The 24,557-nt window shown below is 49.6% G+C and overlaps 1 protein-coding gene across 1 annotated transcript in view; it reads left to right on the top strand.

Moving 5' to 3' along the window:
- PLXNA4 (plexin A4) overlaps nt 1-24,557 on the top strand; it is a gene marked incomplete at both ends in the record, with an annotated part of 338,923 nt that overhangs the window by 240,325 nt on the left and 74,041 nt on the right. Inside the window, 5 exons of the mRNA XM_084230521.1 lie at nt 8,287-8,387; nt 19,148-19,271; nt 19,950-20,103; nt 21,271-21,370; nt 23,853-23,967. Of these exons, the coding sequence (XP_084086647.1) occupies nt 8,287-8,387; nt 19,148-19,271; nt 19,950-20,103; nt 21,271-21,370; nt 23,853-23,967 (594 nt within the window). The remainder of the gene's footprint in view (nt 1-8,286; nt 8,388-19,147; nt 19,272-19,949; nt 20,104-21,270; nt 21,371-23,852; nt 23,968-24,557) is intronic.

Genomic DNA, 24,557 nt, shown 5'->3' with positions numbered 1-24,557 from the left:
GGGCAGGGCAAAGGGCCCCATGAGCATCCGTGCTCCTGGTCAGCCAGTCATGTCTGGAGAGTGATTCTCTCTTTTTAGAGTATTTTCTGGCACTTTGCTAAGGGCTGAGTCTCCCTGAGACCTACAGATATACAGTCATAAATTAGAGCTTGGTCAGCCTGGGAGATGCTGGGTAATTCATTCATCAGGGTAGACCCAACATTTAATAATCTCCCAATATGGTGCCAGGTGCAGGTAACTTTGGTGCTCAAGGTAGGAAGAAACTCCCAACTGCAACCACATCCTCCCACACTTAGCCTCACCACTCTACCTTCTCAGGACATTTACACCCTGGTGTGACTTGTATCTGTTAGCTAATTGCCACAACAAAGCTTGTAAGAAATCATCTCAAACTCTGTAGCTCACAATAAGAAGCATCATTTCTCATATTCATGCAGCTGAAATCTGTTGCCTGTCAGCTGACCTAGGCTGATCTAGAACAGTGCTGCTTCAAGTGGCTGAACCAGAGGGACTTGTCTGTTTGCTGTGGCCCAGGATCTGGTCTGCTCCCCCTGGGTTCAGTTGGGGCGCAGATTGGAGAGGGAGAAGCTACCCAGGAAGCTCTTTTCATGACAATGACATTAGAGGGTAAGGCCAACCATATAAGCACACCTCAAGGCCTTTTGCCTTGCACTTGCTGCCATCCTGTTGATCAAATAGAATCCTGAGGTAAAGCCCAAGGTCACAGGGTAAATGTCCCTTTCACCAGGAGGCTTCCATAAGGGGATATGAGTGTAGATGCAGAAGGCTACTTTAGGGGAGTCAAGACTTGGAACTCAGAACACAGTGTGCCACATTTAGACATATCTGCCACCTCGGAGCAAAGAGGATGTGAGCGCCTGTATTTCAGGTACCTGGAATGAAATGAAACAACCACAGCTTCCTGAGCCAATGCTCAGCAGTGTAAGCTCAAGCCCAGTGAGAGGGGCTTCAAAGCCACCACAGGGAGACAAGAGTCTCTATAAAATCCATGCAGCAGAAATGAAGCTGAAGGTCACCAAAGAAAAGAAAGACCCCTGGAGAGAGTCGAGGGGCTCCCTAAAGCCATGACCCTGGGACACATCCGTACACTGAGTTACTAATTTTCTAGAAGAGGACTGACTTTTCCCAACTCTCCTTCCTTTGCTTGGGGACAGGAGACAGGTAAGACCTGAAGAATGGAGGCACCAGTCCCAGCCTCCGCACAACTTGACAGCTCTCCAGCAGCCTCTCGGAGTTTCTTAATGGGTCTTCTTGCCTTTTTTTCCCTTTTTGACAATTTTGAAGGAAATTGGGTACTTAAGACGCCTTTTGGACATTTAAATTAACTCCCACCATTAGGCTCGGTATAGCCACTGTAGCATTAGCATCCAATTATAAGAGGAGAGATGGAGTAATAACTCACATTTCGACCAGAATGTCAAATGCTTAAACAAATTAGAGATATACACAGAGACTTACATTATATCTATGGAACATTTCTGAATGTAATCAGCAGAGCAGCAGGCACCGATTGGGATGCTAATGGCAACAGGCAGAGTGAGACCCTGTCACCAGAGGAAAGTATCTGTCAGAATATCAAGGAAGGGGCCTCGCTGGTGGCGCGAGGGGTTAAGACGTAACCTAAGAAGCTGTCTGCAGCCACTGCAGCATGATTTCGATCCCCGGCCAGGGAGGTGACCCACATGGCACAGCAGACCTCTCCTGTCTCGCCCGCTGCTCCCCTCAGCAGTGTATTGCAGTCAACCTTCCTGTTCTGTTCCCCACTCTGTCTCTGGTGAATTCTCTCACCCCCTGGACCTCTGGCCTGTACCCCAGTTCTTGTATACATAAATAAATCTTTCAAAAATATATTAGGGAAGCCATAAACAATAGGCCAAGACTCAAGGGGCCAGCTGGCTGAGAACACCCAGACCCCAGGTCCTGCAGGCAATGGATTCTGCCCATCAGAATATAGAAGCTTATGAATCCTGCATGGGTTCAAATCCCTCATGGACCCCTTAGCTCAGTTGTCTGTGGCTCATTGTCTTCCTATCCAAGGCTGCTTTGTAAAGGCAAGACCTTCGTCATTGGACATGTGAGGAAGTGGAGAGGATGATTCTATTGATGATAGTTCAAAACTAGACAAAACTGTGGTCTACAGTCATGCATCACTTAAGGGGGTTTGTTTGGGTCAATAACAGACCAGACATGAGACGTTGATCCCACTGGGCTACACTGTACAACATAGGTGTGCAGTGGGCTATACATTTAGGGCTATGTAGTCACACTCTGTGACATTTGCACAAAGACAAAACCAACTACGGAGGCATTTCTCAGAACACGTGCCATCATTAAGCAACATGTGAGCATATTTTCTAGGGACATTTAGCTTGGGACAGAAGGATAAAGCAAATCAATGTGACTGCCAGAAAGTGAACCCAGGGGGTGAGAGAGGTAGGGATGGAGTCAGGCACACAGGTGCTTCCTGATCCTAACTGGATCAAGAAATGCCAAAGCAGAGGCTAAGCAATAACAAGGGAATTTTATAAAACCAGAGGCCCTTTGACCTCTCAGGAACTATTTGAAGTTCAAACAGTTTCCCCAGGCCTCTTGGAAGGGGTGGGAGGGTAGGAATGGTTCTGGGTAGAACAAAGCTATGACATTAGTTTTCCAAATCAGGAAACGGAGGTTCAGATCTTGAGATGACAGGTCCAGTTATAGAGCGACACATGATGAGATATTCATCCAAAACCTTGTGTCCGTTTGAGATTAAATTGAAAAGAGTAATGATGCCTTTCTTTTCACTCAAGGGTCTCAGAATATTTCATAAGCATGAATTTATTAGTCTGCCAACAGAAAGCTTTTCCCCCTTGACCCAGGGAACTGAGCAGAGAATTGGTGTTCTCACCTCTAACCAATAGTTTTATTTTTAATATTTTATAACATAAATATGCATAGCATAAAATTTACCATCTTAACTATTTTTAGTGTTCAGTGGTATTAACATTCACATTGTTGTACAAATATCACCACCATCTATTTCCAGAACATTTTTTAATCTTCCAAAATTGAAACTGCATCCATTAAATACTAATTCACCATTCTCTTGCCCCCAGCCCCTAGCAACCACCATTCTACTTTCTATCTTTATGAATTTGACTCTAGGTCAAATCATCCACTCTTTGTCTTTTTGTGACAGGCTTATTTCATTTAGCGTAACGTTTTCAAGGTTTATACGTGTTGTAGAATATGTTTGAATGCCCTCCCTATTCAAGACTGAATAGTATTCCATTGCCCGTGTAGGGCACATCTTGTGCCCCCTTCATCTGTTGATAGACATTTGGGTACCTTTTAGCAATTGTGAATAATGCTGCTGTGAATATGAGTGTGCAAGGTTCTGTTCTAATTCTTTGTAATAACTGTGTAATTAATAAATATATGGTAATCTCCTGTTTAACTTCTTGGGAAACTGCTATACCACCCAACATGTTTTACACAAAGCCAATAAAATGTTCCAGAATGACTCTGTGCAGACTCCTCCCTAACTCCTCCACTCAGGTGGCCCCTTGGTACCCCCAGCACAAAGCATACACACCCAGAGGCTCTGAGAGGTGCAGGGGCTCCTGTCTCTAGAAATTGTGAGGGAACCAGCGATTGTGGCCACATCAATCAGCACTTCTCCTAGGGATCAGTGAGCAGGGGCTGGTCCCAATCTTCTGTTCTCTTTGCAACAATCGTCATTACGATAGCTTGAGTCATGCCACCATCTGATTTGCTCCCTGAGCAGAGTCCTTCTCCATGACTTTCTTCCTGTGGTTGAATTCCTTCACTCGGTTAATTAGCATGCCTGGCACTGTGGCTTAAGACTTTAATCAGCGTGGGGTGGTTTTAATTAATCGTGTGGCTCTGCATCTGGAGTTCGTTGTGTTTGGGGGTCAGGAGAGGAGAGGAGACGAAGGAGGGGAGAGGCAGCTTCGTTTGGTGTCAGGTGTGGGTAGAGAACCTGGGTATTTGGTGAGGGAGAATTGTAGTGCCAGGTGGCTCTGAAGCTACCTGGCCATCTGCGCAGCTAACTAGCAAGGTGTGAAAGGTAGCCAGAGCCATCAGGGAATAGAATTGCACCAAGAACGGAGGACTAAATCTGTTTTTTAAAAATGATTGAAAGTGTCAGGAAAAATTCTGAAACTTTCCAGAACTATCCATGGAGTGGGTGGGGAGTGAGGAAAAGCAATGATGTAGATTGGGAGATTAGGCTTCTGTTTGATTGGAAAATATAGAGCCTGATAATGAGATTTTGAAGATTTCCAAGGAAAGTTCTAGAAATGTGAGGAAGGTGGTACCAACCTCTCAAGTAATGATAGCCTTTCCACTTGGTCTGTCAGAATCCTGCTGGCACCATTTTAACATTTATGTTTTAAAAAGAGTGGGGGGAATCTGGATAAAGTTCAGAGGGTAATAAAAAGGACTGAACGTACAGGTAGAAAGATTCTTCAAGAAAAAGTTAAAGGAAGTTGAGTCACATAACCTCCCAATGTCCCCCAGGGATCCATCTTGATGAGAAGCAAAGAAAAATACATAACGATTCCAGTAACTAGTACAAGCACTGAATTAGTTCAGGAAGCTGGGCCAAGTCCAGGGTTTCACCTCAAAGATGAAGCAATAAATGGTTTAGGGGCAGACAGCACAGTTCAAGGAGGACATGAGTGATTGGGTACTGAAGAAGGAAAGTTTTTCTAGCTGTTCAACTCCTGACCGAGGTCGTGAGGTCTGGAAGACAGAGCAGTTTTCTGTGATCTGGGGGAAGGTGGGTGATGGTACAGTGAAGAATGGGGTGTTAGTGGCAAGATAACACAGCTGACCCTTGGGGATTGGGGGGTTAGGAGTGCTAAAACCCCACCCCCACAGTCAAGAGTCTGTGAGACTCTCCACTCCCCCAAACTTATTATTTCTTTTCTTTTTTTTTTAAGATTTATTTATTTATTTATACAAGCACTGGGTACAGTCAGCAGTGGGGAAGGGTGAGAGAATTCTTCAGAGCCAGAGCAGGGAACAGAACAGGCAGACTGATGAAATAATCTGCTGAGGGGAGCAGCGGGCGACAGGAGACATATGCGCGCCATGTGGGACCCTCACTGGCAGTCAGCGCTGTAGACACTGCGGGCAGCTTTGCAACCCAGCGCTCAAGCACTGCGCCACTGGGGAGGCCCTCCCCCAAACTTATTATTATATTATATAATATATTATATATAATAATATTACTCATCCCAGAAGTGTTCCTGAAAACCTCAAAGGCCCCTCCACACGTAGGTTATATAATACATCATTGTATGCTGTATTATCACAATAACATAAGCTTTGAGAAAATCTTAAGGTCTTTGAGAGGCTCATAAGGAAGAGACAAAACATTTACAGTAGTAGTATTTATCGATCCCTTAACTTTGGCATCTGTTTATAACCTGAATCGTCTGTCTTTCAGTACCTATATCAATGTCTTAAATCTAAAAAGTGTGGGAGATGTTATATGTATTACTAGCAGTGGACACCCAACACTGAAAATATACTGTAAAAAAGAAATCCGTGTTTCTACACAGGCACCCCACTTCCGGTGTTCAGAATGAAGGTGCAATGTGGTTTTTGTATTTACTGAGAAAAGCTCACATGTAAGTGGGCCTGAGCAGATCAATCCTGTGTTGTTCGAGGGTTAAAACTATAACAATAACTGTCACTTGTAACATGCTTGATCATTTACAACGCTCGTACTTATGGGGTCACCTGTGCTTTGAGAAACTCCCTGCGTGAAGAGGGGGATTTTTATTTCCATGTTTAAAGATGAGAAAGAAATGAGCCTTGGGGCAGTAGCAGGACCTTATTGCTAGTAAATGGTGAAAGTGGAATTTGGACCTAGCTCTGCAGCCTCCTACACTCTTTCAACCCAACTAAAATGACTCTGGTTTAAAATAGAATAAGGATTTTTTAATTCCAGGTATAGACATCATTAAACACCAGTTGCAAGATATTTTTAGAAATCTGAAATCTGAACGGGGTGGCTTTTGAGAACATCAAGTTTGCCAAGCAGTTGGTCCTCTATGTTGCACGCCCAGAACCCAGAAGCACATCCGAGACAGATTATAGAGCACGTCAATGGGGAAAACTGGAGAGGATATTAATTAAGTTTAGACCAAGAAAATGCTTTTGATTGAACAAGCCATGATTTTCTCTTGAAGCCCATGCAAAATATGGAGTGCCAGACAAGCAGCTGGAACCTAGGAAAACGTTGTTACTTACTCATGTTCCCACTTTTCCCCATCCTGGCTCCTATTTCTACATTTTCCCCTCTAGGCTTCATGGCTTGAAAGATTTTTTGCCTACTCAACAAACTGCCTTTATTAAGTAATAATACATTTCCTAGTTTTAATATGGGACATACATTACGGAGGATACATAAAATCAGAAAGCAGCAATGATGCAATTTCCACTAGACTTTTGCAAATAGCTTGTGGACTTCATTAGCACTGGTGAATTCCTAGAGGTCCAGGTGCTTGGTTTGGGGTGGGTAACACTATTTATTTGTTTGCATGACCAGCATAACTACACCCACTTAGGGGTGTGGGGAGAGAAATTAAAGAGGCAACAGAAATCCCATTAGTTCCCAGCTGTGTACGGAGTCAATGGGACGATGTGCTAGAAACTGATTGTCAGGATTCATTATGACTAGAGGAAGGTTGTCTGCAGGCAGAGCCCAGGCGCAGCCCCTGCTGATTACACGAGAGCGATAAAAGGAAAGAGAACATTCCAAATGTGCAAGAAGACATCTGAGAATGTGGAGAAAGGGCCAGCAAGGCCAAGGGCAGAGCCGTAAGAATGGGAGGAGGAGGCTGACAGGTAACTAGGAAGAAGGGAACAGGCAGTTAGAAAGCTTCTTGTATACTTGAAAGCTTTACTTAGAAAGTTTCTTGTATAAAAGATAAAGAAAATTAGGGTGGAATGGGAAGCATAATCAGGTGGGTTTTGCAATTACTACTTTTCAAAAAAAAAAAAAAAAGTTTTTAGCCTAATTGCAGACTTGTTACCCGGGGGTTGTAAGTTTGCCTGTGCATGAGTTACTAGTGGCCCCTGGAAGGGTAGATACCTTTAGGGAGACAGATGATCTGGGGAGCAGCCGGTGGGGAGAGGGGGTGGCGGGGAGCACAGCCTCTGCTCTGGCTCCGGGAGCAGAGTCTCCAGCAGGTTGGGGGGGGTGGTTACCACCCTCAGAGTCTGTTGTCACCAGAGGGAAGTTAAACAGGAAGACCGCATCAAATTCTCTTTGGTTTGTTCAAGTTAAAAGAGTAGGTAAGAAGTCCTCCACTGACAGAAAGAGGCATCCCAAATGATAAATTGGGATTAAAAAAAAAACAAAAAACTTCTTGAAAAGAATAAACTAGCAACATGGAAAACCACGACCAGAGCTCTAGAAAGAAAATTAAAATTCCATCTGATCCTGCATTTCATTACTAAGTACCTCCCATGTATCGGGCACTACGAAGTCATGTAAAAAGCCATCAGGGCAAAGCTACACTGGAGAACAAAGAAATTCAAAAGCTCTGTAGGAGCATACAGGAAATGGAAGCATTTGGGCTAAGCAGAAATGTCATGTGGAACATTTTACATTAACAAGCGGCTGGTGAAAGCTAATATAAAGTTTGGGGGTGGAAAAGGAAACCCCTGGTCATCAAAAGGGTGTGGGTAAGAGGAGAAATAATAACAGCTGCTGTTTGAAAACCCCAGAAAAATTCTTAGAGCCATTTGGCCAATAAGATGAGAAAAAGAGCGAAAGTAACAGCTACAAAGGGAGTTTATGGCACCTTGTTAAAAGCTCAGAGAAAGAGAAGGCTCTTGGTCTTCGCCTAAATGCTGTCTGGATTGGCCAATAGGATGAGCCCTGAGGGGCAGGACTGGGAAGCAGATGAACATTCAGGGCAACAGAGAAATAAGAACAGAGAAAGAGAAACATTCACCACCAGGGTTAAGAAACAAATAGAATAAATTAGATGTTTGTAGGGATCGTCTGAGTTTGGGTGGCAGAAAAATGTAAATGTGCAGGGCATAAATATCTGTTGTAACAATTAAACAGGAGCTCTATGAGGCCTCTTCCTAGAAATTTCTAAGAAAATCTCCCCTGCATGCTCTGCGGCCACCTGCTCAAATGCCATCACGCAAGCAGGTGCTAGTCACCAGAGCATCCCTTTGTGGCGAACCATCAGATATTCTGCAAAATCTTGACCACTCGTTTCCTTGTCGTCCCAGCTCACCCGAGTCCCTGTGGAGTCCTGTGGGCAATACCGGAGCTGCAGCGAGTGCCTTGGCTCGGGGGACCCCCACTGTGGCTGGTGTGTGCTTCATAACACGTGAGTATCACCTGCAGCTCCCCCCACCCCTTCTTCTCCTGCATCGCTCTCCCCACCTTGATCTCTCCCTGTCATCTTCTACTCCTCCTTCCCTGTATCATTTGCAAATTACATCTTCCCTCTTTGCGCTGACTTCACTTGAAATTGCCAAATTCCCCTAAGAAATTTATGGAAATGGCAGCTTGGGAGCCTGGCTGGGTCAGCCTATGGAATCAGGCTGGATAATGACACACTGGGGAGCGCATGGAGGTGGATTCCCAGACATATCTCTCAAGGTGTTGTGACTGTAGACTGGCTTTCCAGGGCTGAACTGCAGGACAATGCATTGGATTTTTCTTTCCTGAGGATCAGATGTGAGAGGATCCCTGAATCCTGTGCAAGATCTGTACCGTCCACTTAGTGATTCAATGTCCACTTCACCTACTTGTTAATATTTCTCCAGAATCCTCTTGTACTTGAGGCGTACAGTCCAAAGGCGTAACCCCAGGAACCCCTCTCTCTGCCGTCAGAATACCCATCTGGCTGTCAGAGTTTGCTGGGTCTTGGGCCCTACATTGGAAGCCCAGTCCCAGCTGTCTCCTCAGTGCTGGGTCCACTTTGTTCTCTAGAAGTGGGAAGGAGGCATTTCATGGTGTCCATGGTATATGGTGGAGATAAATGATAGCATGGTAAGTGATCTAAGGGGTGGGCTGCAGGGTAAAGAAATCAGCCGAGATCTAGGGGCAGAGCTAAAGACCTTCCATAAGGGATCCAGAGACCTCACCTACTGGAGAGGCCAGTGGGCCCCCCTCTAATGGCAGGTGGTCCCAGTGAAGCTATGGCCGCTACAACCCAGGCTTCCAGTCAACACTTAAAACTTAACACTGTGAGTTGACATGAGTGTTAGAAATCAAGGAGAAGGACTTTAGTCTCCCTGCTAAGAGCCTGAACTGGCCACCACCAGTTGCGCATGACCAATTGCTTTCAAATTAAGAGGGTAGAGCAGGATCCTGCCTGCCCCTCGCCCCAGGAGTGCCACTGAAAACTGAAAATGGCCCCTTCATAGTGGATCTATCCTCTCCAAGGGCACAAAGACCCAACCCTTCTCTGAGTGACGGTCTCTGGCATAAGGAGTCTCTGAATGCTGTAAAAGGGCTGAAGTCCCTCCAAAATGTTATGGTGGGGCAAATAGAGAGCCATTGGTCTACACTGAAATGTCTGTAACTCAGAGGCCCTTCATGATCAGAAATTCAGTGGAGGCGAGTTCCCGGAGGTGTGTGTCCGAACTGCAGCAGAGCCTAAGAGCAGCTGCCGCACAAGGGCAAGGAAGAAATTGCATTCAAATCCGGATGGGCTCTGCTCGATCAGAAGGGCCAAGAGACAATCCCGGACAAGGCAGAGGGGAGCTGTTTTCATGTCTCACCAGGGACTGTGCTCTGAACCCAGTGCTTCCTGGGGGCCACGGGGCCAGCTGGCTTCTCTTGGCCGAGGATGGCTCAGCTGCTCCTGGCGCGGGGCTCCCCCACCTGGCATCAGTCGAGGGCAGTCAGAAAGGCTGGCTCCTCTCTGACACTGTCTGCAGTGGGCCAAAGGCAGGTCTCCAGGTCAGCTTTGAGCCTGCCGGGGCTGCTGGCCAGACCTGCACAGCATTGAGCCCTATGGGGAGCAGGCAGCAGAGGGGCAACAAGAGTCCCCAACTCCCACTGCCACCACACATAAATGCAAGGAGGAGGGACCAGAGATGACTTCTGTGTGGTCAGTTTGCCCTTAGATATCATATTACCTGTCCCGTGGGAGGCCTGGGGCCAGGGTGAAGTTCAGAGTGTTCATGAAGGATGCCATCAGCCTGCACTGGGAAGCCAGCAGCTCTGCTTTCTGCATGGCCTAAACAAGACAACCCAGATGTGAACTTTGGGCCGCCAAGCCCAAAGCCCACCTCCCCCAGCTGTGCAGCAACCTGGCGCAACATCCCAGCTTCTCATCTGCAAATTGGACATGGTGATGTCTATCTTGCCCTTCTCACCAAGGGGGATGGGGAATCAAACGCAAGCACGGAGGTGGGAGTGATGGTGGCAGCACTGTGAAATGTGCAGGAATCCTGGCACAGCGGGGGCAGGACTGGGAGCTCAGAGGGGCCTGGATCTCATGACCTTGGTTAAGCCCCATCAATTTTCCAGATTGCTCAACTTTAATTGCATCCCTCCCGTCCCATGGTTGTCCCTAGCCTCAAACTGCCTTCCTCTGGGTGGCCAATGCCCCTGCTGGAGTCCTCTAACCTCCACTCACCTGGCATCATGCCTTTCTCTGAAGTTTGCATATTTATTCACATGTCACATGAGGCAGCCCTTAGTAGGCACTGGCGCCAGAGAGCAGGAGCTGTGCTGTGCTTCCTCTGTGCTTCTTAGAGTTGAGGGGCTGCTCCTGGGATCCCCTCTCAGAGCCGAAATACCGCCGTGGGAAGAGACCTGTGGCTGGCAGAGTTGGTGTGGAAGGTCGAGGGTGACCGGGAAGAGCTTGCAGATACTTACCCAGGGATGCCTCAGTTTATATTAGGAGGGGAGAAAGATAAAATGTGCAGGAAGGTCTCACTGCTTTGGGAGAGTGCTGTACACATGCACACACACACTACACACACACACACACGTCCTTGGCCCTGTTCTGTCTGTGTCAAGCCCAGTGCTAGGCTCGTGCTAGGGTAAGCCAGTGGCACTGTGTTAGCCAGTCTCTGTCCTGAAGTTCTGGGGACCAGGTGTCTGCTCTGGGGATGCAGGGGGCGGGGCCATGGGATTGCAACCTGCACTAGAATCAGTACATTTGTTAGGCCCATCCCAGGGCACGAGCCTGTGCTGAGGGATACAGGCCCCGTGAACCTGACCCCAGGCCCCCCAAGGCCAAAGAGCATCAGGAGTAAGATGGTGGGAACTCTGTGGAAAGAGAAGGACAGCAGAAGCTGTGTGTGTGTGTGTGTGTGTGTGTGTGTGTATGTACAGGAGAGAGAGAGAAACAGGAGGAAACAGAAACAGAGGGACAGGGGAGAGTAGGTGAGAGTGAGAGCATGTAGTTCCAGGGCCGGGCCCTGCAAACAGGTGGCTGGGTGACTCAAAGGGCTGTTTGTACCAGCAAGGACACAGGTGGGTCGCAGATGGAACAGGCTTAAGAAATGCTCGAGTAATTGAAACCCTCCCTCCTGTTTCTCTCAATTGTCACAAAGCACGGGCCTGCCAGCCCAGGAGCACCCCAGAGGCACCCTGTTGGTCACCCTCTCTAGCCTCCAGCCCTGGCCCACAGCCTGGCTGGTTTCTTCCCAAAGGTCACAGCAGCTTCAACAAAGTGAGCTTTTCTTTGTCCAGGAATCCTGAGCCTGTGTTGCTGGGATGTTCACTGTGGGCCCGAGCCCACCTGTTCTGACTTAGCTGTCCTGGTGGTCCTGGGACATTCCCTCCAACACCAGTCTGGGAAGCCCCCCCTTTCCACCTTCCCTCCCAAGCCTGGGCAAAGAAGCCTCTCAGTCTCAGCAGGTAACCTGACCCCAGGCAGACCCAGCCCATCCCCATGGATTGGCCCAGACATTACCTTTCTTCAAAAGGACCATCAGCTTCCCCGGGGAGGCTCATGTAACCCAAGACATTGGCAGGGAAAGATAAACTCAGCTTTTATAAAGTGTCCCCCAGCCTCCCTCCTCTTTGCAGCTTTCTTCTGTTGGGAGAATGCCCTTCCCTGGGTGGGTGAGCACAGGTACCCATTCCAGATTCACATCTTCGCTTCTTTGTACCATTTCTGCCAAGATGGAGAAAGGGGGCGGGAAGGAAGGTGCCGCTACCTAGGGCAGGAGGAACAGGTTCAAACCAAGACCCTGCCTGGGCAGGCCCAGCAGGATGCAGCTTCCTCTGCTCTAAAGCAGAGCTGAGAAGCGCCATCTTTAGCTTTACCTTGACCGTGAAACTAGAGGCTTGGGGCAGCCCCTCTGGCCTGGAGGTAGCCCCAGTTTCAAATACCATGTAAGCAGAGGTTGGGGGGCAGATCCCGAGGCCTGCTCCCTGCTCCCCTTCCCTTTGTGTCCTCCCCAGGACCAGAGGGTTGTGGCCAGGTGCCCAGGGTCAGCCCACACCATGAAGCCTTCCTGCACTGGGCAGCTCTGCGTGGCCCATGCTTACAGGAGACCTTCAGCAGCCAAGGGTAGGGGAAGTAAAAATGGCACCGCCTGGCCCCTATGCCCTTGAAGCACAGGCTGATTCTAAAATGCTTGTCCTTCCTAAGACGTGCTCCTTCGTAGCCTGTCCCAGAGCCTGGTCTTATTTGATTTTTTTGTTTGGTTTTTATTTTATTATTTTTTTTGCTTTATATTGTCACTGAGCTTACACTGGTTGACAACAGAGGGACAGGCTCACATCTCTGCAGATGTATGTGGCCACCCCACACCGAGCACTAAAATACAATAATCAGCCACAGACCAGATGCTTTCTGTGCCAAGCTTGCTGCCCTGGTGGCAGACACGAGCTCGAGCTCCAGGCTGTTAGATAGTCGAGTGAAAGCTGATCAGAGTCCATTGGAGCAGGGGTGGGACGTGTCTCAAGGAGTAGGTCTCCTCCTTATTGCCGACTGGACTGTGAAGAGATGGACCAGCTGCTGTGGCCCACCCCTCTCCCCTCAACCTTAGTGGAAATAGCTACCTCTGAACAGCGCTGCCTACCGTCAAAAAGAAGAGAGACACCCCCTCTTTACCTCCCCTCTGGCCACTGCTACCTGCGATTACTCTTCTCAGAGAGAAGGAACCTCTCCCTGTCCCTGTCACCACCAGCTGCGGCTGTGTTCATTGCGTCGTTCGTCTGGGGAGGGACTGAAGGGAAGCCGAGGCAAGACCCCAACCCAGGACCTGGGACATAGCCTGGCTTCCTGGTCCGGCAGTGAGTCCCACCATTTGAGCCACCACACTGGGACAGGCCCACTCCGAGGCCATAAACCATAAAGGACCTGGGGCCAGGTGTGTGTAATAATCCCCAAGGACACAGTTTGGAACACCCCCATCCCAAGGCAGCACGAAGATCCTGAAAAGAGAAGACTCAAAGGTCCTTTCAGAGAGCTGGCCTGGGGAGAAGGGCGCGTTCGCTGAGACATCAAAAGTACACACATGCGTTGCCCTGTGTTGGAGAGAGCTGGCAACGGTAGGTCTTGTCAGAGCAGGGGTGCGCCACCTTGAAAGTTCAGCAATCGCTTGGCATCCCCAAGAAGCCACGTTTAGCTTTCGAGGCACCAGTGTGAATGTGTTCCTCAGCCCTCCTCTTTCCCGTTGAGGCACACCCCACTCCTGGAGGCGTCCTTGTGAGGGGGCAGCATCACAGATGTCTTGTCGCGCTGGGAGGGACACTCTCAGAAGGGAGGGAGAAAAACAAGAGAAAACCCTCACATGAGTTTTGGGTTGGGCATGATCTCTATGAGCAACTGGAGAACCACAATGATGTGCTTGGCTCTCCAAGCCTCTCCAGTCACCCTCCTGGCCCTTGCAGGACGGTGGTTTTCCAGATGTCAAGATCTGGGTTTCTGGCATCCAGGATTTTGTCTTTTGGGATTATGATCAGTCGCATATCCACTGATGCCTGCACCTGCTGGTCCCTGTTAACTCCTGTGCCACCTCAGCCTGCAGTGCGCTCCCCCACTCGGGGAGGCCCAGGAGGCCTGGCGAGTCCATCTGTTGTTCAGGATGACTTTGGACCTACAGGTGGAGGTGGGGGATGGGTCTTGTTACCAGCAGCTGGTGGCAGGGGAGTATCATAATATCATCACAGCCCCCTATCTTGGGGGTTATCCAAGGACAACATAAATACTTAGATTTCCATAAGACCAAGTGTCATCACTGGATCCTACAAATGTGAACTGGATGGTCTCGCCCTTCATGTCAGAAACCTCCTATCCATCCATCTGCCTCGACGGTTCGCTCTTGTCTGATCTACCTTCCTCCAAGCCACACAGATGCACCTGCCTGTCAGTGGACATTCTTGCAGAGCACACATGTGGGGTGTTAGGAAGCCCAGTCCATCCCCTTGTCAGACTTCCCAGATATGGAGACAAATGACTATAGAGCCCCCCAAGATCTCTTCCTTGAGTAAGTGTGCAGCCTCTTAATTTTTCTATAAAGCTCTATATTTAACATATCTAATGTACATTAAATATCTTTTTAAAGATATTTAATCTATATATCTAATATATTCCCTCACCCAGCTATTTCTCTACCCCACCACTACCCCATTTTTTTCCCCAGTATCCTCTTGTTCTGAATGGTGCACTTTAAGTACAGGGAGTGACCCATATGGAATGTTAGGGATTGGGGGTTGCCTGTGGGGAGAGGCAAGGAGCAAGTTCTGATATCCAAGGCCAGTGGAGGGCCTGGGGAGACAGGCCAGCAGCAACCCCCTCCCCTGTCTGGAGTCTCCCCTAGACCAGACTCGCAGATAACTCCATTTCCAAATTGAAATTTGGTTGCAGCACTGGGAGTGGTCGGCAGCACTGGGAGGTAATATTTCTATCACTGTATTTAGGAATTAATTTCTAGAGAACTTAATCACCACCTCTCTCCCTCTCTCTCACCCCCTTCCTTTCTCCATTCCTCTCCCTTCTAATTTTCCACTTGGCTGGGAATTCTCCAGCAGTGAAAGTTCAGGCTTAGGGGAGGGCGGAGGGAGCTGCTTCATTAGAGAGGATAATCTGCTTGGAACCACTGACTTGAATAATAACCCCTCCAGGGACCAGGACCTTTGTTCCCAGGGGCTGTTATCACCTCCAATGTGGGGCTGGAAGACCCAGCTGCAGAGAAAGTGGAAGGAGGCAGAAAGGTAAAAGAAGGTTGGCAGGGAAAGACTCCAATTCTAGGGGGTCTAGGCATCTTCTCAGGGCCTCCTTCCTACCCTAATCCATCTACAGGTCTCTGTTCGGATGGGGTGACAGGGTGTTAGTACCTAGGAATGTCTAAAAGCTCACAGTCATATAGGATGCACTTTTTAAGTCCTTATGAATTCCAATTTTCCTGCTTGGAGAACAGATGAAGTGGTTTCTCCCTCTATTCCAGATGCTGGAATGGAAGGAAATGCTGTAGGAGGCAACTACAGCCCCTTGGAAAGAACATCTAGGCCATTCCTGCTCCCCTCCACCCCTCAAGAGTCATGAATGGACCCTTTGCATATTTCCTAGTTCTTGCCTGGGCTAGTGGGAGATCACAGGCCTAGCACAGCAGAAGGCCATCCCTGGGACCGACCCCATAAGAACTCAGAAGGCTTTCATTCTTCTCCATTATCCTGCCACCTCTAAGGTCAATCGTCTGTGCTTTTGGACACTTACAACCTCCACCCCCGTGAACTCTGAGGAATAGTAGAAATGTCAGAACATCTCTGACACTGACCTTAAACTTGACTTTCCACAAGGAAAGCTGAGTTCTCAATTCCCTCTGACAGCTCGGAAGAAGGTAGGGCTGCAACCCTGACCACTCTTTGCCTTTTGTCTCCCTCCTGGCCTCTGGGCTCCCCTGCCCTCATTAAGAGGAAATCTATCCCTGTCTTTCTATCTTTGATTTGCCCAATGGGCTGTCTGAGAGCAGATCCATGTTTCTGAAGCAGCTGCAGTTTGGAGGGCTTGTATGAGAAGGGCGGGGAAGGAATGGGCTAATAACACTGGCTGACCTGTGCTGGGGGCCCAGCACGTATGGGCCATGCCTGGATTCTAAATGCTTTCCTTGAATAATCTCATTTAATCCTCATAGTAATCCCATCAGATAGATGCTATTTTTGGCCCCATTGTAGAGGTAAGAAAATAAGGCACCAAGAGGTTATATAATCTGCCCCAAATTACACAGATAGATGGGATGTTTAAAACTGGAAGTGATATGTAATAAGTCACTTGGAGACAAACACCATATGACTTCACTCATGTGGTCGATCACAAAACAAAACCAAAGAACAAAAAATCAAAAGTAAATAAGAACAAGCTCTTAGACTATGAAAACAAAATCGTGGTTACCAGAAGGGGAAGAGGGAGGAGTAGATAAGTTGTGTAAAAGGGGGTCACCTCTATGGTGAAGAAGCAAACTAGACTTCCAGTGATCAGCATAAGGTAGGAAATACAGATGTGGGTGTATAACCCTGTATTTCAAAACCTATATAATGTTACACATCAACATTACATCAATAAACATTAGAACAAATTTATGGCATACTATAGCTGGCTTCCCTGGTGAACCCTAGGTTTTGGGGAGATTATGGGAAGTTTTGGGGGTGCTGAAGATCCATAGCAGAATGCAGCCATGTGAACTTTGGGAGCAACAAGCCAAGCAGCTGAGGACTCCTCTGAGGTTCCCCTAAGCAGCTGCCTATGTTTCCCCCTGCAAAAGAGATGGAGTTCTTGCTCTTTGGCCTGAATCCCTCTTTGGTAACTCGAGGTGATGTTTGACCTACAAGCAGCTTCATTTTTCCTCTTTTTCATAATTTAATCAAAGAAATTTTTCAGACCTGCTGATTGCTCTTGGAAATAGGAACTTCAAAGTTGGGGAGTCAGTGAATAATTTAAGCCTGTACCAGCTCTCTGGGTCTGCTGTTAATGGGAGTAATAACACTATTAATAGCGATGTCAGTGCAGACACCCAGGAAAAGTCCTTAACATTAGCTTAATGGCTGGAGGTAATGAAGTCCTCACAGAGAGGCTGGTAAATTAACTTCCATGACTTTTAGGCACACAGCCTGGGTTGCCATGGTCAGCTCAGTCACCGGGGGCGCCCCGGAGACGACCACACTCACGTCTGACCTTTCACTTCTGGGCTGAGATTCTAAGAAGGGACCTGGAGAAATCACAAATCTCAATGTCATTCAAAGTGCTTCCCAGTGGCAGGCAGAAACAGCCATCACCTCGGAGAAGTTGAGGGGAAATTAGTCTATTGCCCAAAGTCTATGATGGAAACAGCGAAATGTTCACCTGTGCTCAGATTCTGCCTGTTTCTGATTAGCCTCTGAGGAGGGCAGTGACTGACCCCCCATCTCTGCAGTTTCCTGATCTGCAAGGTGGAGTTTTAGACGCTACTCCCCCACCATTTGTAGAAAGATGGATGACGACCTCATGCCCCCAATCTTGGTGCTTCCTTTTGCCCAGGAACTGGTCCCCGTGGTTATATTATTCAGAATTGTTTTTTGCTTCCCCTTCCACATCCAGTGTACTCAAAGGTCATCCTTTTTGTCCAGATATCTCCCCTTCCTTTAGTCCTCATTGATTTTCCCTTCGTTTGCTAAGTGCTCCCGAACTCCACCGTTGGGTCTTCCCTCCCCCTGAGGCCACAGGTGTCTTCCTTATGGGAAAAAAAGACACAGCTCTAGGCCTGAGATTCACCACAAGAGCAGCTCAGGGTATCCAGACAGCTCTCATCCCTCATATTTTGCCACACACCTCACCCCTCTGCTTCTTGAGGCACAAGTTCCCTCCACCATCTCTCCCTCCCCATGCAAGATCTGGTCCCAGCTATTCTGTTTCCTTCTAAACTCCTTGCTCCATGCTCCCTCCTGAACAGCCCCTGACAATCTTCTCCCTCTGTGGAGTCTGTTGTCTTTAACCAAGGGACCAGCTGCCCAGGAGGATGTGCCTGCAGTCACATCTTATTTAACTTGTCCTCCGAGGACCTGCTTCCCCTCACGTCAGAGCAGAATCACTAACAGTCTCCAAATATGGCTCCTCAGTGATGGTCTGGCTTGTCTGGCTTGTCTGACTTGGGTTAAATGTTCTTCCCTAGAACTCAGCGACCTTCCTGCCACAATATCCCTGGTCCCAGCCCTTCCCTTGTGTCTAATGTGTACAGTTGGGTGATGGCCATGATTTTCGAATGCATCTTTCAAAGGGCCCCATCAGCGAAGACTAAAATTCCAGGTGACCCTGGATGGGGCCCACCTGTGGTCACACTGCTTTGAACAACACAGGACACTGAGCCTAATAGCAAACCTCCAGCTCTTCCCTCACACCGCGGCCCAGGGATTCCATGCGGGGCAGCCTGGCTCCAGAGCTTACTCTGGACTACTGCTCTCTGCTCCTCTCTTCCCCCTCCCTCCTCCTTCCACCTGCATGTATCCTCCCTCTGCGGGCTGGCCATGAGGGCTACAGAGGATTCCCAAATTAATCAAGCATGGTTGCTTCTTTTGAGAGGCTCATGCGTGGCAGGAGAGGGCTGCCCTCAGCCCAATCATTGCAGTGTCCTCTGAGAAGTTCTAGACTGCAGGGAACTCCAAAATGCTCTTAACTTTGCCTGGGGTGGGGTGGGGTGGGGTGGGGTGGGGTGGGGTGGGGTGGGGTGGGGCAGGGGCTGAGACACCGGGACATGTAGTTGGACCATACCTAGGAGGATCAGGAGAAGTTGAGCAGAGGAAAAGTCGGGGGGGGCAGTCCAGACAGGGGCGCCCTCATGCACAAAGGCAAGAAAGCCTAAAGGACTATGTGCTGTGGAAGGAACAGGTTGTGTTTCCCTAAGGAGGAGGGGAGAGGGACCAGGAGGGAGGGGACTGGAGAGGTAGAATCGACAGGCCTTCGCGATTCCTGTTGTGAATGAGAGGACTTTGGGACGACCCTCAAGTTCTTGCATTCAGCAGCGGGTGGTTAGAATGACCATCATTTCCGTGGGCATGATGGGAGGAGAGGACCAGGCTGCAGGAAGGACACCAAGCAGCCGGGCCTGGCGTTTGACTTGCCTCGGGAGCGCTCACAATGCCGGTTGTGTCTCTGGGCCCGGTGCCTGCTCCTGAGCGGCCGCTCCTCTGCCTTCCCAGGTGCACCAGGAAGGAGCGTTGCGAGCGGTCCAGGGAGCCCCGCAGGTTTGCCTCGGAGATGAAGCAGTGCGTCCGGCTGACGGTCCATCCCAGCAACATCTCCGTGTCTCAGTACAGTGTGTTGGTAAGGGCGCAGCAGCCAGGGCCGGGGTGTGGGAAGAACCCTCTCCCCATCAGAAAGGCGCAGTGCCCCTCGGGAGGGCCGGGCAAACCTGGCCAGCAGAATCACTGCAGAGCCAGGTGGGGTGACCAAGGATGTACCGCAGGATGGAGGGGGCTGCTCCTAGGAATATTGGGATGGGGAGACAGGGAAAGCTGTGATACTGAAATGATCAAAAGGGCGACCGAGAGGGAGGTGGGTCTTTGTCTCTAAAATGTGTCCAGTGTTTAGAGAGAGGGTGAAATGCAGCAAGATGGTTCCCAGCTCCTTGCACTGGGTCCTTGGTAGTGGGGGCGCCATTTTGCCAAAATTGGAGATAAATGCAGAAGAACCTCCTCAAAATATCTTAGTCCTGCCCAAGTATTTCTTGCTACCTACAAACCCTCTGAACATTCCTGTTTCCTGGGGCCAAAGCCATTCAGTCTATTGAAGTTTTCTTGCTGTTTATTTGTGTGCACCCACCACTTCTCAGCGTGCTCTTACCCTCGCTGGGGGCTCTTCCACTCCGTGTTAATATTGCCTCATGTTTCTCTCTCTTCTTCCTCTCGGATCTCACTGGTTCTCCCTCTTTCTTCCTTTGCTGCATACCCTTCCTGTTCCTGTCCTGCGCCTCCTCTCTCTCTCCTTTTGGGCTGTTCACAGCTGGTCCTGGAGACCTACAATGTCCCGGAGCTGTCAGCTGGCGTCAACTGCACCTTTGAAGACCTGTCAGAGATGGATGGGCTGGTGGTAGGCAATCAGATCCAGTGCTACTCCCCGGCAGCCAAGGAGGTGCCCCGGATAATCACGGAGAATGGTGAGTGGTCCCTGGAGGCAAAGCTGGGTGGCATGTCCTTCCTCCTGCCGGATGAGGAGCACTCGGGGCAGATGGGGCTGGGGGGAGCCTACAGGCAGGGGAGGTGTGGGGTGGCCGGTGTGTTAGAGGAAGAGGGGATGAGTATCCTCCCACTGCCCTTGGAAGTGACTGTTGAAATCGGGTAAGTACCCAAGAGTCAGCCTCCTAGCGGAGTTGCAGCTGCAGGAAGGGTGGTAGAGGCAAAGCCAGAAAGAATCAGAGGATGTGTGGAGTCCCAAGATTGTGCTGGAAGGGGAGAGGATGGCAGGGAGGCACAGTGGAGGAGAGGATGTTGGTCAGGAGCAAGGTCAAGTCAGTCAGGGGTACCGGGGTCATCTGGCTCTTTACGCCCGCCCTGCATGACTGGTGTCTGAACCTGAGCCTCTCCCTCCCCCACGCGCAGCCCCTGCCCATTTGTGGCCAGCTGCGCAGGAAAGGAGGGGTGGATGCTGGCGAGGGACAAACGGGCCTGGGCAGCTTGATTCCACGTGGGCCCTCCCATTTGGGCTTGTCACATTTGTTCGCAGCTGATTGATTAATGAGGCTCTTGGGGAAGGCATAGAACAAGGCTGCAAGTGGGGGCCTGGGGTCAGGGCTGTGAATTAAACATGGGCTCCAGCTCCTCCCTGGCGCCAGCTGAGGATTCCAGGGCCTCCCACCCCAGTGGAGCACTGAGCCACTAGAAAAGGGGGCGTCAGAATAGGTTGTTCGTTGCAGAGCTGAGGGATGAGCGCCTATGTGCACACACAATGACTTCCATGCGAAACCTCGTGTACTTTTTGTGGCAGCTTTACTGAGAGCTACGTGTGTGTGTGTGTGTGTGTGTGTGTGTGTGTGTATGCATGAGAGGAAGTGATGAGCAATGATGAGCAAATGTGGGGTGGGTGCCAGGGATACCATGTGGAAGAAGGAAGAGATCAGAACCTCACTCTGCAGCCACTCTCAAGGTTGTCCTGGGACTGGGCCCTGCTGAACCAGAGTCCTGTTAGAGTTGCAAGGCAGCATGTTAGCACCCACAGGGGAGCTCGCTTCCCTTTCTCCAGGTGCATGATTCTCAAGGGAATCCCACCACAGGGCCATGGCCTTCCCCCTGACTCACGTCAGTGTACTTGTGATTCTGCCCCACAGGGGACCACCACGTTGTCCAGCTGCAGCTCAAGTCCAAGGAGACAGGCATGACCTTTGCCAGCACCAGCTTTGTCTTCTATAACTGCAGCGTCCACAATTCGTAAGTACCCCCAGCCTCATGCAGCTCCCTGCTCCTGGGGTCACGGTTCATGCCGAGATAGAAGACCCCACCACTGGTCCCCAGGAGTTACCATCTTGAGGCCCTGTAACCAGGCAGACCCCGCTCTTCTGGTGCCCATAGGGTTAATGGAAAGAGGCAAGAATGAGCAGAGAGAGAGGACCTGTGGGGTGGGGAGCTGTAACTCCCCAGCTCATACATCTTCTCTGGCACAAATCTGTCTAACATGATGCAGCTTCCACCATCTGTTGGGGAGGGCAGAGCATCTCACCTGCGGAGCAGAGCAGCCAGCAACCCTGGAGAGAGGAGGGTTCAAAGGAGAAGAGGGGACCCCATGTGAGTCCAATGAGTCACCTGGATGCCCTGCAGGCTGGGTCAGGACTCAGGCTGGTGGGGGTCAGAGGGAGGCAGAAAGGCGCAAGCAGGCAGCTCTGCCTTGGGGTCTGGCTCTGATCCCGTTGAACTGAAGCATCCACTTCCCAGAGGAAGGCAGGCAGGGAAGAGGCTCGAGCCGTGGATTCAAACCAGCCAGGAAACTTGGCCAGGTTGTGGCCCGGGGTCTTCTGTCAATGGGGAAATAGTCCTCCTTCCAGGGAGGCTACCCAAACATTTAACAGCTGGCCTGGCCAGAGCACGCTGGCGGCTGCCCCTGCTCAGCCCAGGGGATGGCCGTGAGTCTAGAGAGTAGCCAGATCCGAGCCTAGCCAGTGTTAGCCACTGCTCATGTTTTTGTGGTTATTACTTTATCATGTCCTCGCTACAGCAATGAACTTGGACGAGATACACAAAACAGATGGAAGTAGGGGCTACTCTGATTGAGGGTTCAGGGGACCTGGAGCTCTCAGCTAGGAACCCCACACATCTCATACAGTCTCCAGGATGCTTCATGGAAATGCCAGGGTTCCACAGAGCACACTTTGAAAAATATTGGACCTGATCTTTAAAAGCCCTGCTTGTTTTCATATGCCACCTGACTTCCTCTCTGTACAGGCCAAGCTAGTTAACATAACCCAAGTTATTTGGGCTCCAGGATGATGAGGTGTTAGGTTCTATCTATCTGGTGATGGCAGCATTGAATCCAGACCTTAGTTGTCTTTGGGGACCCCAAGTACGAGGCAGCCAGACCCCACAGCCAAACCAAGGAGCTTCAACACTAGAATTCTCTTCCTGCTTCTTGCCACAGAGATCCCTGTGGCTTTGCCTGATGATGCAATGTCTTGCTCCCCATGCCCCTCTGCTAGGAAAGTAGAGGTGAAATCGCATGTGACATTTCCACTTAATCTATAAAACCATCTTAGCCATCTACTATGTGCAAGGCAATGTGTTACTCGTAAGGCAGAAAGTATCAACAATTAATAAGATGCAAAGACTCAATCCCTGGCCTCTAGGAGCCATGGGCTAGTGAAGTCGTGAATGAACTGGACAGTGAATAAGTAAAATGTAACACAGCAAGGCCAGTCCTGTCCAGAAACGTGCACAAAGGCATTCATGGGATAAGGACCTAGGGAGATCAACTCTCCACTGGACAAAGAAGGTTGATTTGCTGGCCAGGTGGAGGAGGGGAATGGTACTCTGGGCAGAAGGATGGCATGGGCTGGGGGTGTGGACATGGCCTTCTCATGGACACAGCTCCAAACACAGGTGAAGACCTGGACATTAGGAAGGCTCAGGCTGCCTGGTAAGACATTAGGGTCTTACCCTTTGGAAAAAAGGAACCATGTTGGGTTTTAAGCAGAAAAGGACTCTTATAAAATTGCCTCTGACCCCTCAGAGTGAGGTGTAGAGGTGGGGCTGCCCCACAAACAAGAGCCCATCTCACTGAAAGAGAACACTGGACTGTCTTCTGTGGGGAAAGGAGTGTCCACCAGTGCCCTTGATAGCTGAGACCCTGGAGTCAGCCTGAATTAAAACTCCATGGGCCTTCCTGGTGGTGCAGCAGGTTGAGTGCAGTGCTGTGAAGCTGTCCACAGCCTCTACAGCGCGAGTTTGATTCCCGGCCAGCCAGGGAGATACCCACATGGCGTAGCAGACCTCTCCTGTCTCTCTTGCTGCTCCCTCAGCAGTGTATTTCATCAGTCTGCCTGTTCTGCTCCCTGCTCTGTCTCTGGTGAATCCTCTCACCCTCCCACACCTCTGGCCTGTACCCCAGTTCTTATATAAATAAATCTTTGAGAAAAAAAACTTCCATGTCTTTGACCTAACTGTGGACTCTCTAGATGAGCCCCTCTACTCAGACCTCCTCCAATTCAGCAAAAGAGGATACTGCCCTCGAGAAGTGGAGGGAACCAGGATTGTAAACCAAGGCCAAAGACTTGGCTTCCTTGTGAAAGATTTGTTTAATATGTGCTCCTCCTGAGGGTCTCTCTTCATATTAAAACATATCATGCTAGACCCTGGAGTTTTAGGGCCTCTGTTCAGGTTCACCAAGGCTCAGAAACATGTCCTCGTCCTCTCTTGTGCCCAGGTGCCTGTCTTGTGTGGAGAGTCCATACCGCTGCCACTGGTGTAAATACCGGCATGTCTGCACCCATGACCCCAAGACCTGCTCCTTCCAGGAAGGCCGGGTGAAGATGCCTGAGGTAGGTCACAGCAGCCAGAATGCTGAGCTGCCTGGAGGAATTGCAAGTATAGAACAAGACTGTGTACACACTCCATGTCACTGTGCACAAAGCAGTGTGAGGCCAAAGAGGACAAGTTACCTAAAAAGATGGAGGAATAAGACTAAAGCATGTCAACTTACCAAGCAGTGTGGTGGTTCTCAAGGTGTGGTGCCCAGACCAGGGGCATCAGCGTCGCCTGCGAGCAGGTTAGAGATGCAGAAATTCCCTCTATTCCAGACACGATGGATGAGACCCTGGGTACACTGAGCCCTCTGGGAGCCCAATGGCCAGTCTAGGTAGAAATTGAGGATGGACTCAGAGTTGGGTTCTGTGCCGAAGGTGACACATTTTTATTCCCTCTTAATCCTTATTCTTATCCTTGAGAATGATTCATAATAGAAAAAACTATGCTTATGTCATTACTGCTCTTAGAATATGAGTTTGTGGACAAGGATCTCAAAGATAATGTGCATAGAGACACTTTGGAAAAGTGTTATTCAAACATGATGGTGACATTTAAGAGTTGGTGTGAATTGAGTCATTGGGCCAGTACTGTGCAGAGTGTTTGC

Source organism: Talpa europaea, assembly GCF_964194135.1.
Source record: "Talpa europaea genome assembly, chromosome: 3".
NCBI lineage: Eukaryota > Metazoa > Chordata > Mammalia > Eulipotyphla > Talpidae > Talpa > Talpa europaea.
Note: the sequence above shows the minus strand (reverse complement) of the source record. Positions and strands in the feature narration are given on the sequence as shown.